Raw genomic sequence first — 15,201 nt, 5'->3', positions numbered from 1 at the left:
CTTATCACAGCATTGATACATTAGTTTAGCACTATATCACCTCTGCACAGACACACAAAAAATCAATATGAAATAAAAACATTTCCAGTGAAGTACACCAGACTACTATGTTTCTGTGGTATGTTGTTTCTACTTCATGGAGAACTCTGAAAAACTGTCCCTTTTCCCTAATCCTGTGCCATACTCTAAACAGTTACCTCATTCACAATGAACCATAAAAGGAGAGTCAGGGATCAGCAGAGGGCAAGAGAAGTTGTGGGTGCAGATTGAACTGCACTGGATTAAGGGGGCCAGTGTGGACACTGGCACTGAAAACAATTTGTGGCCTCCACATGATCACCTGATTTGAATAGAGCAACAAAACAGGCTGTGAGTCAAGCAGCACAGCCAGATTGCTCCGATTTGGTTTGCCAGTGTAGTTGCAGCCTTAGTTTATTTACATACACTGACTACCCTGTTTCCTCTAAAATAAGACCTAACCTGAAAATAAACCATAGTATGATTTTTCAAGATGGTTGTAATTTAAGTCCCACTCCAAAAATAAGCCCTAGTTAAGTGAAATCCCGCCCACCATCATTGTGCAGCAACCAGAAGATGTCATGGCTACATTTGAATAAATGTAGATAGCTGTACATGACAAAAATAGAACATCCCCTGAAAATAAGCCCTAATGCGTTTTTGGAGCAAAAATTAATATAAGACCCTGTCTTATTTTTGGGGAAACAGGGTAGATATCACAGACATTTCTAAATGTACTAGATCATACAGAAGAACTAGGGCATACTACATGCTTTTGGTCACTACAAATGAAAAGGAATTGATTTACATATATCTAAGGGCTACTCCTCTTGATTATATCTTTTATTCAATATATTTCTCACAAACCAAATTAATTTTTTTAATAAAATGTGAAATTAGAAGATGAGTCTCTAACACAATTTTATATTAAAAATGTCAATGCTGGAATTGGGTAATTATCTGTGGCAGTCCACAGTGAATTGCATGCTGAGAACATGATTCTGAACTGTAGGTTTTTATCTGCATTTTATTTATGAATGCAGACACTATGGGGATTCCTCATAATGATCTAATTAAAAGAAAATGGCATAAAATGCTGTGAGACATTAATTTACAATGCAGTCCTCAACGGCCAGCATGGAAGAAGGAAGAAGCATGGTGAAGGAACTTCTAGTTCCTAAATTGTGAGGAAGAAGGTTGGGTAAATGTTGATGGTTACCTTTTAAGAAGATTTTATTGCCACTTTGACAGCACCAACTCCAAAGCTGAAGCACTTTCCTTTCTCTTTCTGGTGGCACATTTGAAAAAAAAGTGATTTGTGGATCTAACACTAATCTGATCTGATTGGACCCCGTCCCAGCACCACCTCCCCTCCTCTAATGCTGTAAAATGACCCACAATGGAGTACCCATGGCACTGGAGTATTCCACCCACATATTACAGGAGGAGTGCCATAATAGACCTCCTTCTAACAAACTGAGATGCAGTAACCTAAGGCCTCAGCTGATGTCGAGAGCAAACAACAGAACTTTTCTTGTGGGAAAGGTAGGCGTAGAATAGGTTCTCTATGGGACAAAAGCCTGACCAAACTATACCAAAACATTAGTTTGTAGACTAAAATGTGATTTTCTATTCTAAGCAGAATATTTTTTCTAACAACATCTGAATCAAGGTGATTCCTATTTCCATTTAAAAGACAAATAATGAACTTCCTATTATTTTTGCAAGCAATGAGTTGATTTTTCACTTGTGTAAACGGCAATTAGCTCTGTAGATTGTAGTCACAAAAAAATAGGCTGCTGGCGAACAGAAAAGGAAGTTATCACTTTTCTGAGGTTTTGTTTTGTTTTTGCAATATTTAATCCGTATATTTCAACTCATATCACTAATATTCAACATGATGGCTGAAATCCTGTTGCACAACTTTACACCACATAAGGCTGCTAATATCAGTGGTGGCCATTTTTGTTGTTGAGAAGTTATAATTTCTGATCCCTCCACAAACTTCCAAAGCTCCTTCTGTATCCTCTTCATCCTGGGGAAGCCTTAGGAGACACAGGGACGGTGGGGTCTTTAATTTCTGAAACTCACTGTCATCAGGATGACTGTTACCACAGCAATAATTTTCAGAAATGAAAGACCTCCCCTCCAATCCAGTGACCCTCAACTGCTTCTCTTGGATGAAAGGGATCCTAAGGGAGCCTTGTAACCTTCAGGGGTGGGGATAGAAAACTTTTAAATCTTGACAAATGCCCATGGCTAATAGTATCATCATCAGTACATAGCATAAAGTTGTGCAGCAGGATTTCAGCCAGTGTTTTGGAAGCCATTAAAGCAAGCTACCGTATTTTACCGTGCATAAGATGACACTTTTCCCTAAAATAATTAGGGGAAAAATTTGAGGGTCGTCTTACAAACGGAAGGAAGCAGTCACGCACGCACTCAGACGCCTCTTGCTGCTGCCGCTGTCGCCCAATTGCCTCTTTCAGAGATCACGGCTTGTCTCCTCCCTGGCCAAGGCAGCAGCAGCAGCAGCAGGAGGCAGAGACGGAGGTGAAGGAGCATTCACACATGCTCCGGCACCTCTTCATGCCTGTCTCCCCCCGCCTGCCCGATCACCCCCTCCAACGAGACAGAGGGGTCAGCTCAGTCTCTGCCTTGTCTCCTCCGTCCCCTCCAGGGGCGGAGACAGCAGGAGGCATAGGCGAAGGAGCATTCACACGTGCTCCGGCGCCTCCGGCTGCTGCCTCCCCACCGCTTGCCCGATCACCGCTGCCTTGTTCCCTCCCATGGTGGAGGCAGCAGGAGGCGTGCACTGGGCACCTCTTCCTGCCTCATTAGCAAAGGAAAGGCAGCAACGGTTCCCCTTCCTTTTTTGCTAAACCCAGCGTGCCCTCGCCTTTTGAGAAGACACCTCCTTCTCAAAAGACGAGGAAAAGTGGCAGTCACTTTGACAGCCGCTTTCCTTGCCTTTTGCCAAGGCACGGGGTTTAGCAAAAGGGGAGTACTTTGATCCCTGCTTTTTAAAATTTGTGGTTAGAAAAAGGGGGGTTCATCTTATACTTTGGGTCGTCTTGTAAACAGAAAAATACGTTATCTAAACCCAAACCATGGTATAGAGAAAGGCTGTAATTTCTTATAAAAAAAAGAAAAAACTCTGTTCACCCATATTTACAGCTGAGCGATTAAACACTGGCCTTTCAAATTTTGGAAATCACTTTAAATCCAGCACATTATAAAACAAATTCCATTAGCTAGAGAGGTTGGAAATAGAGATGGGGATATATTCATAAATGAATACAGTGGTGCCTCACATAGCGATGTTAATTGGTTCCAAAAAAAACATCGCTATGTGAAACCATCGCTATGCGAAACACCATTTCCCATAGGAATGCATTGGAAACCGGTTAATCCGTTCCAATTGGAACGGATTGCCGTTGTTAAGCGAAAAAACCCATAGGAAACATCGCTAAGTGAAACAATGTATCCTCCATTGGAATGTATTGAAGCTGACTCAATACATTTCAATGGCTTTGCGAAGTCAATTTTTGCAAAATTAAGTGTGTCATAAAAGGGTCAAAAATGGTTTTAAATGCTTGGATTAGCTTCTGCACCCTCTAAAACGGATGCAAAAGTTAATTTGGCTTTGATCTGACTTTTCATTAATTTATGGTGAATTTTTTCCCCCCAACTTTTGACAGCTGTCAAAATCTGACAGCTCCATTATTTCCTATGGGGGAAGGAAAAAATCACAAAAAATTAATGAAGACTCAGCAACTGTTCTAAATTCTTGGGTTCGTTAGAGGACCCCCTAAGTCGTGTGCAAACCTGATTTGGCTTTGATCTGAACTTTCGTTAATTTTTTGTGAATTGTTTTCTCCCCCATAGGAAAGCATGGAGCTGTCAGATTTTGACAGGTCCATTGGTTCCTATGGGCCAAAAAAAAAAAATTCACAAAAAATTAACGAAAAGTCAGATCAAAGCCAAATCAGGTTTGCACATGACTTAAGGGGTCCTCTAACAAATCCAAGCATTTAGAACCGTTTTTGACCCTTCTAAGACACTTTTTTAATTGAAAAAAGAAACATTGTTAAGTGAAGCAGGGGACCTAAAATCGCATTCGTTATGCGAAGCATGGTCCCAAACTTCGCTAAGCGAAAATCGCCCACAGGAAACATCGTTATGCGATGCATATTATTTTCTAGAAAAACACATCGTTATGCGAATTCATCGCTAAACGAGGCAATCGTTAAGCGAGGCACCACTGTACTAATATCCCCACCCCAGGTGCACCTAATGGGGGGTCCGGCCCTCATAACTGCCCCGCCCACTAAGAAGCTGCCACACACCGCCAGCCTCCTGCTATTCTCTCTCCTCTGCTGTTTCCTGGATCGGCTGACCACTGCAGGTAGGGGATGGGAGGACAAGTCTCCCTGCACGGCTGCTGAGTGGCCAGAAGAGCAAGGAGACAATGGAGCTACTTCCACAGTTAGTGAGAGGAGCAGGAGGCTGGCAGTGTGGTGGCACGAGTGGATGGGCCGGTTTCGAGGGCTGGACCTGCATTAGGTGCACCTGGGGTGGGGATATTCATATTCGTTTATGAATACCAATATCCCTATCTCTAACTGGAAATGAAATGGATTCTGTCAATATCAACTCTATTGTTAAAAGATAAAGCCTGCCTTGCATCAATTAACATATATCTTTGAGAAGCAAAGACTGGATAGAAGGCAGGCTTCCCTGATGTCACACACTTGTTGCCGTCAGGTTTTTTTTATAGATAGGTGAACATGTCACATTAAGTAGTATCTCATACTAGTCCTAGCTTGTAGATCATCTAGAAAACAATTTTGATTTTCTGTTCTACAATACTGTATGTGTATTTCTTACATTACGTAAGACACTGCTTAAGTTCTCTGCAAAAAAGAAAAAATTAATATTTCTTTATTTATAGGGCTAAAAGCATACCCATATATTTCTGATAATGGTGTGAAAAACAGAAAAACTACGTACATTTTGAGTGTCTATCACAAAGGGCTGAAGAACGCATATCACAAAGACGTATAGTTCCTTTGCTACTGCTGTACACAAACACATTACAATGATGAGGGTGGAATTCTGCTGCAGTTATCACCTCTGTCAGTTCCTCCATGTTAGCAGGCTTTATATCTACAATGTCTGAAAATTTGCTTGTAAAGGTTAACTTGTTCCTTTAAAAAATAGCATGTTGTTACAATTAATTACTCAAATGTAATTAACTGCCTCACTGGAAGAGAAACCTATAATCAGTACCACAGTTCTATAGTATTTATCAAAACAGACATCTTGTTTAGCTTCCAAAAGAGCATTTTCATCTTAACAGTTGATTTGTAGTAAAAGCTTGCTGTTTATTAAATTATACATGTAACTATAGAAATGCAGACACCAGGGATACAAAGGCAAAGACAAGATCAGCAGTAGTTAATGCCTCCATCCTCCTTACAGAACCAAGTTAGAAATTTGTTGTACGTGAAACTTGTGGAAGCAAGACAAGTCTTTTCACAAATTAACATCCACACACAAGCAACCTCTTCTGTTCAACATTGTGCAATCAATACTGCAAATGTTCACAGGAAAATGTAAGGCTTGATCCAAATTTAGGATGTAACTAGACAGCCCAATTAACCAAGCTTGATCTAGATCAGACCTGGGCAAAGTGTGGCTTGAGGGCCACATACGGCCCATGAGCCACTTCTGTCTGGCCCACGGACAGTTTTGAACATCAAAACCATTTACAGTGGTGCCTCGCATTGCGACGTTAATTCGTTCCACAAAAATCGCTGTTGAACGAAAATGTCACTATGCGATATTAAAAAGCCCATAGAAACGCATTAAAACCTGATTAATGTGTTCCTAGGGGCTTAAAACTCACAGTTCAGTGAAGATCCTCCATAGTGCAGCCATTTTCGGTGCCTTTTAAGCGAGGAATCCGTCCCAGAAAATAGCGGGCGGCCATTTTGTTTAGCCGGTGGCCATTTTGAAACCATTGATCAGGTGTGTGAAAATGGTCGCTTTGCGATGATCGGTTCCCGAAGCAGGGAACCGATCATCGCAAAGTGAAATTCCTCCATAGGGAATATTGCAAAGCGATCGCTTTTGCAATCGCAAAAAGTTTGTCGCAAAGCGATTTCATCGCTAAACGGAGCGCTCACTAAGCGAGGCACCACTGTATAACCTTTTGTCTTAAGTTGATAAGCTGCTTATCTTTAACATACCGCAAAAAACCTCTTTAGGTAAAAATCATAACATCACTGTTTCATTTTATTTTTAAGTAAAGTTGGTTCAGCCCCCGAACACAGTTCAGATTTTTCATGTGCCCCCCTATAGAAATTAATTGCCCACCCCTGATCTAGATCATGCTTAATAGGGTTGCTTTGAGGTGCAGTATGTTATCTGCGTATCTGTGCATCTCAAGAGATCTTAATGAACATGGTCTAGACCAGGGGTCCCCAACCCCCGGTCTGTGACCCGGCAGCGGTCTGCGGCCTAGGCAGGACCAGGCAGCTGACACAAATCTTCTGCCCCCTGCAAGTGCCACCGTGCACATGCTCGTGAGCCGCTCCTGTGAACACACCACACACATGCGCGTGAGTGTCCCCAAGTGCCACTGTGCACATGCATGCCACGCCCAATTGGTCCGTGGTTGGGAAAAGGTTGGGGACCACTGATCTAGACAGATCATGTTTCTTTTTAAAGGAAAAGAACGTTTCTTTCTCCATGCTTTGCTTTAAGCCACTTAATGAACATGAGAGAGAAAGAGAGAGAGAGAGAGAGAGACCCTGACAGGAACCCAAAAAAGGCACCAGCAGGCATCAATCAGGGACAGGCAATTGCATGTACATTGAGTGATTGCTGGGAGAAGGAGAGCAGCAGTGTGTCCCCTGCCTGAAATAAAATGCAGGACAAATGCCTGTCCGACTGCACCTTGAGTACCCAATGTAATCCAACAAACAGTTACACAAATGGCATAACTTTTAGAAGCAAATTGCTGTAAGTTAAGAAATCTCCATAGACCATATCTGTTGCACATTGAGCTCTATTACTCAGTATGTAACAGATACTATCTATGGAGATATCTTAACTTACAGCAATTTTCCTCTAAAACTTACAGCAACTTTGACTGCAAGTCCAAACAGGCATGGTGGGGCACCTAGAGCCCTAGGGTCACATACCACCTTTGGGCCAAAAAGAGAATAGTCAGGTGAGAAATGAAATTTAGTGGCACCAAAAGACGCAGAGAAAGACAATGGAGTGGGTCCATTCAACTGTCAATAGAAGAACAGTTGCTTATTCTAGCAGTAATCAAACTTTAGTATATATAAAAGTTTTTTTTAAAAAAATGCAATACCTAGAGTTTATTGAAGTGAAGAGAGCAACCGAATTACAAGGTTCTCTATTATGCTTCATTGTGACTGTTAACATAGAACAGTGTAAATAATATAAGCTAGCAATATTTGCCACAGAAGACTAATAAGCAATCAACGATTCAGTGTACTACATTATACTGAATTTCATACCAAAAAGGATACTGAAACTTCTATCTGTGATTTCTAAATGCCACAGGTTGATTCTTAGATCATCTGCAGAAAGGTATGTTTCATGATCACTGTTTACTGAAATAGAGTTTATGTGATACGTGTGTGCATTTGCAAATATCCTTCGGGGACTTGCTTCTACCATTAGGTCCATAGGTTTCAGTATTGGCACCTAAAAATGAAGAAAAGGAATACAGTACTTGCTTACTTCTCCATAAAAAAGAAATGGTTTTGGTTATTAACATTTTAAGCATCTTAACCTTCAGCGGATTAAGCTTTTAATTGCAAGCCAGATCAGTTTCCTAAACCTTTGATGATTATTAATCACAACCCTCATTATGATTAATTATGATTTAATTATTCTAGAAGTTCTACAACAGTGTTTTCATCAGGCCACATCCTTTCTTAAAGGTTCTCAGAGAATACCAGAACAATCTTTTACATGCCTACTCTGAAGTCCCATGGAATAATCCCAAACCTGACAGTACTCCCAACGGGTTGAAGATCTGTAGCCTGAACAAACAGCAAGAGGAATGTTGTCCCAGTTTCCATCCCCAGTAAATTTTCCATGTTAAAGCCATAGTATTTGCAAGCACTTGCTGCACAGATGAGCACACTACTCTTTCTAGTCAGAGGGAACATGCATGGAGACTCTCAAGTGTGCTGGTCAATATTCCCTCTAAGCTGTGTGGGCATGCACAAGCATGCCACTCCAGTGGATATGCACAGCCCAGCAAATGTATCTGCCTGTTCATTTCCGTTTGCAGCTGGAACTCTGTGAGCAGGGGATGGAGCCTCTGCACAGATCTCCAGAGAATTAGAGGGAATGTTGGTGCCGGCAATGTGAAATTCATGAAGTATCTGGTAATAAGAGGTTGCAGGCACCCAAAGTTTGAGTACACCTCAATCAGTTTGAAGTGAAATCAGTTTGACGTTAGTTATGCCTTTATTTCAGTTGGTCAATGATAATTATGACTAAATCTGCATTCAAAATAACCTGTCCCAGAATACTATTTCAACTGCATCTCCTTGACAATAATATGCATTTTCCAATATTTGCAAATCAAAAAGTGTATTGCATTTCGGACATGTCCTACAGTAAGAGTGACAGTCCAATAGTATTCAAATGAAACTGCCAGTAGTGAAAGCTATCTTCGTGGAAAATTATACGTTGAAAAGCTTCATTTGCAATTAACATCTATTAAAGACACTCAATGCCACTGAAATTGTACTCAAAATATATCATTTAAAAAACTGACAACCAATATTGAAAGTATTGTCCAATACATGCTTTGCATGTTCTAAAAATGACAAATTACAGGACAACGCATGCACAAATAAATTTAGTGAAATTAGATCACTAAAACTGAAAGAAACATATGTATTGTACATCACTACTTTTCACTTGTTTCTTGAACCGTCTCCCTGACCTTCCCCATCAGCTTGGCATCCCACCTGGAACTTCAGCACTGCAAAAACAGTCTGATATGACATGGGCATAATCCAATGCAAGAACAAGCTTCAAAGGCTCTCCAGATGTGTCCTATCTTCTAATTGGTTCAAATATGACCTATTATAGGTGACGTACTATGGTACAAGCTCTCAGATTGCCAACGTAACACCTTCTGGAACTGACACCAAAGAAATAGGGAGATAGGGAAAGTTATAGAAAATGGAATGCAGACTTCCAAAGAATAGCAAGGAGAGACAAGAGGGCCTTCTCAAATGAACAGTACAAAGATATAGAGGACAATAATAGGAAGGGAAAACCAGAGATCTGTGCAAGAAAACTGGAGGTATTAAAGGAACCTTTTGTGCAAAGATGGATATGATAAAGGACAAAAATGGTAGGGATCTCACAGAAGCAGAAAACATCAAGAGGTGGCAAAAATACACAGAGGAATTATACCAGAAACATCTGGATGTCCCGGACAACCCAGATAGTGTAGCTGCTGACCTTGAGCCAGACATCCTGGAGAGTGAAGTCAAGTGGGCCTTAGAAATCATGGCTAACAACAAGCCCAGTGGAGGTGATGGCATTCCAGTTGAACTATTTAAAATCTTAAAAGATGATGCTGTTAAGTTACACTCAATATGTCAGCGCGTTTGGAAAATTCAGCAGTGGCCAGAGGATTGGAAAGGTAAAGGTAAAGGTTCCCCTTGACAATTTTCGTCCAGTCGTGTTCGACTCTAGGGGGCGGTGCTCATCCCCGTTTCCAAGCCATAGAGCCAGCGTTTGTCCGAAGACAATCTTCCGTAGTCACATTGCCAGTGCGACTTAGACACGGAACGCTGTTACCTTCCCACCGAGGTGGTCCCTATTTATCTACTTGCATTTGCATGCTTTCAAACCGCTAGGTTGGCGGGAGCTGGGAGAAGCGACGGGAGCTCACTCCGTCACGTGGATTTGATCTTACGACTGCTTGGTCTTCTGATCCTGAAGCAGAGGCTTCTGCGGTTTAGCCCGCAGCGCCACCACGTCCCTTAGAGGATTGGAAAAGACCAGTCTAAATTCCAATCCCAAAGAAGGGCAGTGCCAAATAATGCTCCAACTACTGTACAATTGCACTTATTTCACACGCTAGCAAGGTTATGCTCAAAATCCTACAAGGTACCCTTCAAGGTAGGTTTCAGCAGTATGTGGACTGAGAACTCCCAGAAGTACAAGCTGGATTTCGAAGGGGCAGAGGAACTCGAGACCAAATTGCTAGCATGCACTGGATAATGGAGAAAGCCAGAGTGTTCTGGAAAAAAAATGTACTTCTGCTTCATTGACTATGCAAAAGCCTTTGACTATGGCAAGTTCTTAAAGAAATGGGAGTGCCTGTCCACCTTATCTATCCCCTGAGAAATCTGTATGTGGGACAGGAAGCAACAGTTACAACTGGAAATGGAACAACTGATTGGTTCAACATTGGGAAAGGAGTACAAGGCTGTATATTGTCCCCCTGCTTATTAAACTTATATGCAGAATACATCATGAATCCCAAGACGGAATTAAGATTGCCAGAAGAAATATTAACAACCTCAAATATGCAGATGATACCACTCTGATGGCAGAAAGTGAGGAGGAATTAAAGAACCTTGTAATGAGGGTGAAAGAGGAGAATGCAAAAAATGGTCTGAAGCTTAGCATCAAAAAAACTAAGATCATGGCCACTGGTCCCATCACCTAACGGGAAAAAAGAAGGGGAGGATATGGGAGCAGTGACAGACTTTACTTTCTTGGGCTCCATGATCAAGGCAGATGGTGACAACAGCCATGAAATTAAAAGACGCCTGCTTCTTGGAAGGAAAATAATGGCAAACCTAGACAGCACCTTAAAAACCAGAGACATCACCTTGCCGACAAAGGTCTGCATAGTCAAAGCTATGGTTTTTCCAGTAGCGATGTATGGAAGTGAGAGCTGGACCATAAAGAAGGATGACCGCCAAAGAACTGATGTTTTTGAATTGTGGTGGTGGAGGAGGCTGTTGAGAGTCCCCTGGACTGCAAAGAGAACAAACCTATCAATTCTGAAGGAAATCAACCCTGAGTGTTCACTGGAAGGACAGATCCTGAAGCTGAGGCTCCAATACTTTGGCCATCTCATGAGAAGAGAAGACTCCCTGGAAAAGACCCTGATGTTAGGAGAGTGTGAAGGCAAGAAGAGAAGAAGACAAGACGGATGGACAGTGTCATTGAAGCTACCAACATGAATTTGATCAAATTCCGGGAGGCAGTGGAAGACAGGAGGGCCTGGCGTGCTCTGGTTCATGGGGTCACAAAGAGTCAGACACAACGACTAAGCAATAAAGTTTTATCATGGGTGGTTGAAATGGACTCCTCCAGATGTTATGGCACTTCAACTGCTATCAACCCTAGCTAATACAGAAAATCATCAAAAATGCTTGCACTTGGAAATCCAAAAACATCTGAAGGGAGTATGTATGGTTTACACCAGCTGTTCTCAACCTTTTTTTGGCCATAAACACAATATGAAAGAAGTATAGACTGAATCAGGATTGTATAAGTTACATAAAGAAACTTATAAGGTGGTGTGTGAAGAACTGTTTCCAGTCTGTGCCAGGGCCTTCAGAGGCCCCATGTCACTTGTTAAGAATGGCTGGTTTACACTGACTGGCAATGACTTTCCAAGGAATTTTTCTGAACTGTATGTAGGGATATCAGTCCCTTAAACTGGGACCTTAGGTGTACAAAATACATTCTCTACCACCAAGTTATATCCCATCCCAGCTGACCATTCCTTAACTAAAGGGATTCTACTAACCAATACAAGTACTATTCCACAGCTTGTAGTATAACTGGTAGTAACATACTGTAATTGGTAATAACATTACTATATTTCATTCATACTGAATTAGGATAAAAAAAAAAATACCCGGAGTGCTGTGATTCTAAATGGATCTCGGAGTCTTCCATCTTCATCTTTTAAATTATAACCTTCAGCTCTTTTATCCCTTTCACTGATTTTCCATAATTTAATAGTTTTATCTAAAAACAAAAAAACAAAAAGAGAAAGAGAAGGGTATAGTGAAATTGCTGAAATCCAACAATACAAAAAAACCCCACACACCTTTGCATAACAGACAATCATTTTATTTCAGCAAGAAGTATGGTTTTCAAACCGGAGCATGCTTTTTAACATAGACATGACTATAAATACTGCACATTTTAAAAATCAGCTGAAACTGTACATGTAGGCAACCCATGTTCTGAATTGTGTAATTTATATCAAGTCACTTATTTTGTTTAACTTGTTTTTCAGTTCCTAATATTTCATCCAATCAGGGGCCCACAGATAAGCTTCCTCACAAGGAACATTATTTGTCATCACAGACAAGTTTTTTGTGTATGACAAAGAAAGGGTGGATGGAGGGACGCAGTTGCCTTTCATTTTAGGATGGAGCTTCTCTAGAAAGATGAAAAGTGTGCTGGACGTATCCACTCTCCAAACTGAAACAAGACATCCCAAATACAAAGACCTAACAGTAGAGCAGGATTGAGTTTCACTTTTGTATACAGTCTTGAAGAAGGAAAGATGCAGATCCTACCTCAATATCTATGATAGGGACCAACTCCTGTTTTATTCCTAACAGCGATTTTCCCTGCCTTTGCCAAGTGAAGGCAAAACAAGAGAGAATGGGGCCCACCAACCACACCATTTTCTGGAATTCCTGTTGATCGATGGGAGGTACTTGAGCACTGTGGAATTGGTAAAGGAGTCCAACAAATCATTTCTTATTGATTCAATAACTCAAGTGATCAAAAGTGCAGGTGCTATTTTCCACCCACTTTTGGAAAACAGGAGCTGTGGAACCATGGAAAGTGTTGGATTACACCAATAGCCTACTCAGTCTAGCATTCTGACCAAACAATGGTGAAACACTTCTCTATGAAACTCCCATTAAGGCATGAGTACAACTGTTTTTGTTGATGTTCTTGGATGTTGTGACACAGCAGAGCTGGCAAAATCCCTGCACCTCTGAAAATGCTGTTTCAGATACTATGATGCTTTTCTGTGGCATGATTGAGCCTTCTAGAAGCTGTGCAGATATAATTAAAATCACTTTTCAACCCTCTGGCTAAGTTCATGTGAAGTGTAATTAAACAACTATGGATATGTCTTTGATTATAATGAGAAAGAGGATTCTCTTTTTGGTTGAACTAAATGAGGACTCTGTAGATAAGACAAGACTTGTTTTACCTGACACTGGAAAGCCCTAATTAAAAACACTAAATTGAGAACTTATTTTTAAGATGTCTTGTTATGAAATAATACAGAGTACTCAGTTATTTTAACATTTTGTATCTATGTCCATATACTGTACAGATTATTTAGATATAGAGAAAGATCCTGTCAGTGTAACATTACACCATGCAAGCTGAATGATGTAACCATCTGGCAAAGGGAAATTTTAATTTAAATTAATTGAAACCTTCCTACTCCACCCTTTTAGATTCCAAGGCTTCCTTTTGCTCTGGGAAAGCCTTTGGGAGTCTCAATATCAGCAGGGGGAGCTTTTCATTACCACCAGATCTCCACTACTGGTTCTGACACCAGAGCTGATCTGACATTTTTTGGCTATTAAAGGCTTCTTTCCTTTTTCACAGGAAGCACTGGGGACCATGTGATGAAGAGAAAGGGAGGCTTTATTTTCCAAAAATCACCACCAGTGGTATGATTGTACAAGTGGAAGTGATTTTCATAAATTAAAAACTTCTACCCATTCCATAGCCCTGAATAGCTTCCCAAAAAGAGGGATCTCATTAGGAACTTTTGGGGGGGGGGGTGGAATGGAAAATTTTTACTTCCAAAAAATCATCATGGCTGATGACATCATCAGATTTATACAACCTAAGTTGCAGAATAGGCTTTCAGCCATTGAGGTTTAATATTTATTTTTTTAAAAAGGATGTATTAAGTCCAGGATAACTTGTATTCATTTAATGGTATAATTTAGTTTTCTCCTTTTTATTTAATATATATTTCCACATTATGCTGTAATCAATTTTTACATTTCATGTTTATTTTGTTCATTATCTCAATATATTCATAGGTTTTAGGCTTAATGACTACTTGTTGTAAACAATAAGATATAAAAGAACCCTATTTTCAAATGTGGTTTGGTGAAATGACACAAGGAGCAAGAAATTACATAAGTCACCAAGATCCTGCTCCCTAGGAATCTTATTTCGGCTCTTGGCCTCAACTCTGAAATTTCAGCAGCACTGACTGCACTCTTTCAACCATATTTTTTAAAAATCATATACTTGATATGTGCATTGTACTGTTTTGAATTCCTGCAGAAGGATGGCAAAACACAAATCCTTGCATAATGGCTATTCCAGCAGAGGCAAAATTTGATATAATTTGAACTGCTGTTTTGTTAGCAATTTTAAATAAAGCATCAGATGTAAAGTGCTCCTATGCAGGCCTCCCTGTTGTCTTGAAAAAAACCTGTAACTTATCTGGAGAATTCAAGTGTCATCTTATGTATAACTGAGCAAAGAAATGCATTAGGCTGCTAGCATTTATAATTACGTCAGGAGTGCCTTTACGGGCTTGAACAATAAACCTGTGTTTTAGCAGTGCTTGCCACAATAATGTGCCTAACTGAAGACTTTAAAACTACATTAAACAACTAACCATGCTTTATCACATTCAGAAACATGTAAAATATTTTTTAAAAATATAATCTGACATATCAAAATTAAATTTAGAGTGCATACTCTCTGAGAAAATCAATGCACTAACTGAGTAAAAGGGATAAGGAATTTATATGAACAGAAAATTATTTCTTTAGACTTCAGTTTTAAAGGAAAACATTTCTTCAGAGATTTTCCTTATATAATACATTATAAAATGTGATTAAAGTGGATTTAAACATTTAAAAAAACAACACTCCAAACAATCTTTACGAAAAAAATGAAGCAAAAACACAAGATTAAAAACTAGCTTAGCTAATCTTACAACTGACAATATGAAAAAGTCTTCTAAAGTTAACATTCTTTCAAGCAAGAATAGGAACACGCCATGATTTAGAAACTTTCCAACCCACTATGAATAAGGATGGGCATGTTGTGTTCAAAAGTAAAGCCTACTTG

The 15,201-nt window shown here is 40.2% G+C and overlaps 1 protein-coding gene across 2 annotated transcripts in view; it reads right to left on the bottom strand.

The window, feature by feature from the left end:
- PPP2R2D (protein phosphatase 2 regulatory subunit Bdelta) overlaps positions 1–15,201 on the bottom strand; it is a 47,962-nt gene that overhangs the window by 5,220 nt on the left and 27,541 nt on the right. For both annotated transcript variants that reach the window (XM_020786089.3, XM_020786090.3), the window contains exons 5-7: positions 11,975–12,087; positions 7,587–7,764; positions 5,032–5,196 (exon numbers count right to left, since the gene is read on the bottom strand). In XM_020786089.3, the coding sequence (XP_020641748.1) occupies positions 5,032–5,196; positions 7,587–7,764; positions 11,975–12,087 (456 nt within the window). The remainder of the gene's footprint in view (positions 1–5,031; positions 5,197–7,586; positions 7,765–11,974; positions 12,088–15,201) is intronic.

Source organism: Pogona vitticeps, chromosome 3, assembly GCF_051106095.1.
Source record: "Pogona vitticeps strain Pit_001003342236 chromosome 3, PviZW2.1, whole genome shotgun sequence".
Classification (NCBI taxonomy): domain Eukaryota; kingdom Metazoa; phylum Chordata; class Lepidosauria; order Squamata; family Agamidae; genus Pogona; species Pogona vitticeps.
This window is presented reverse-complemented; position numbering and strand designations above follow the sequence as displayed.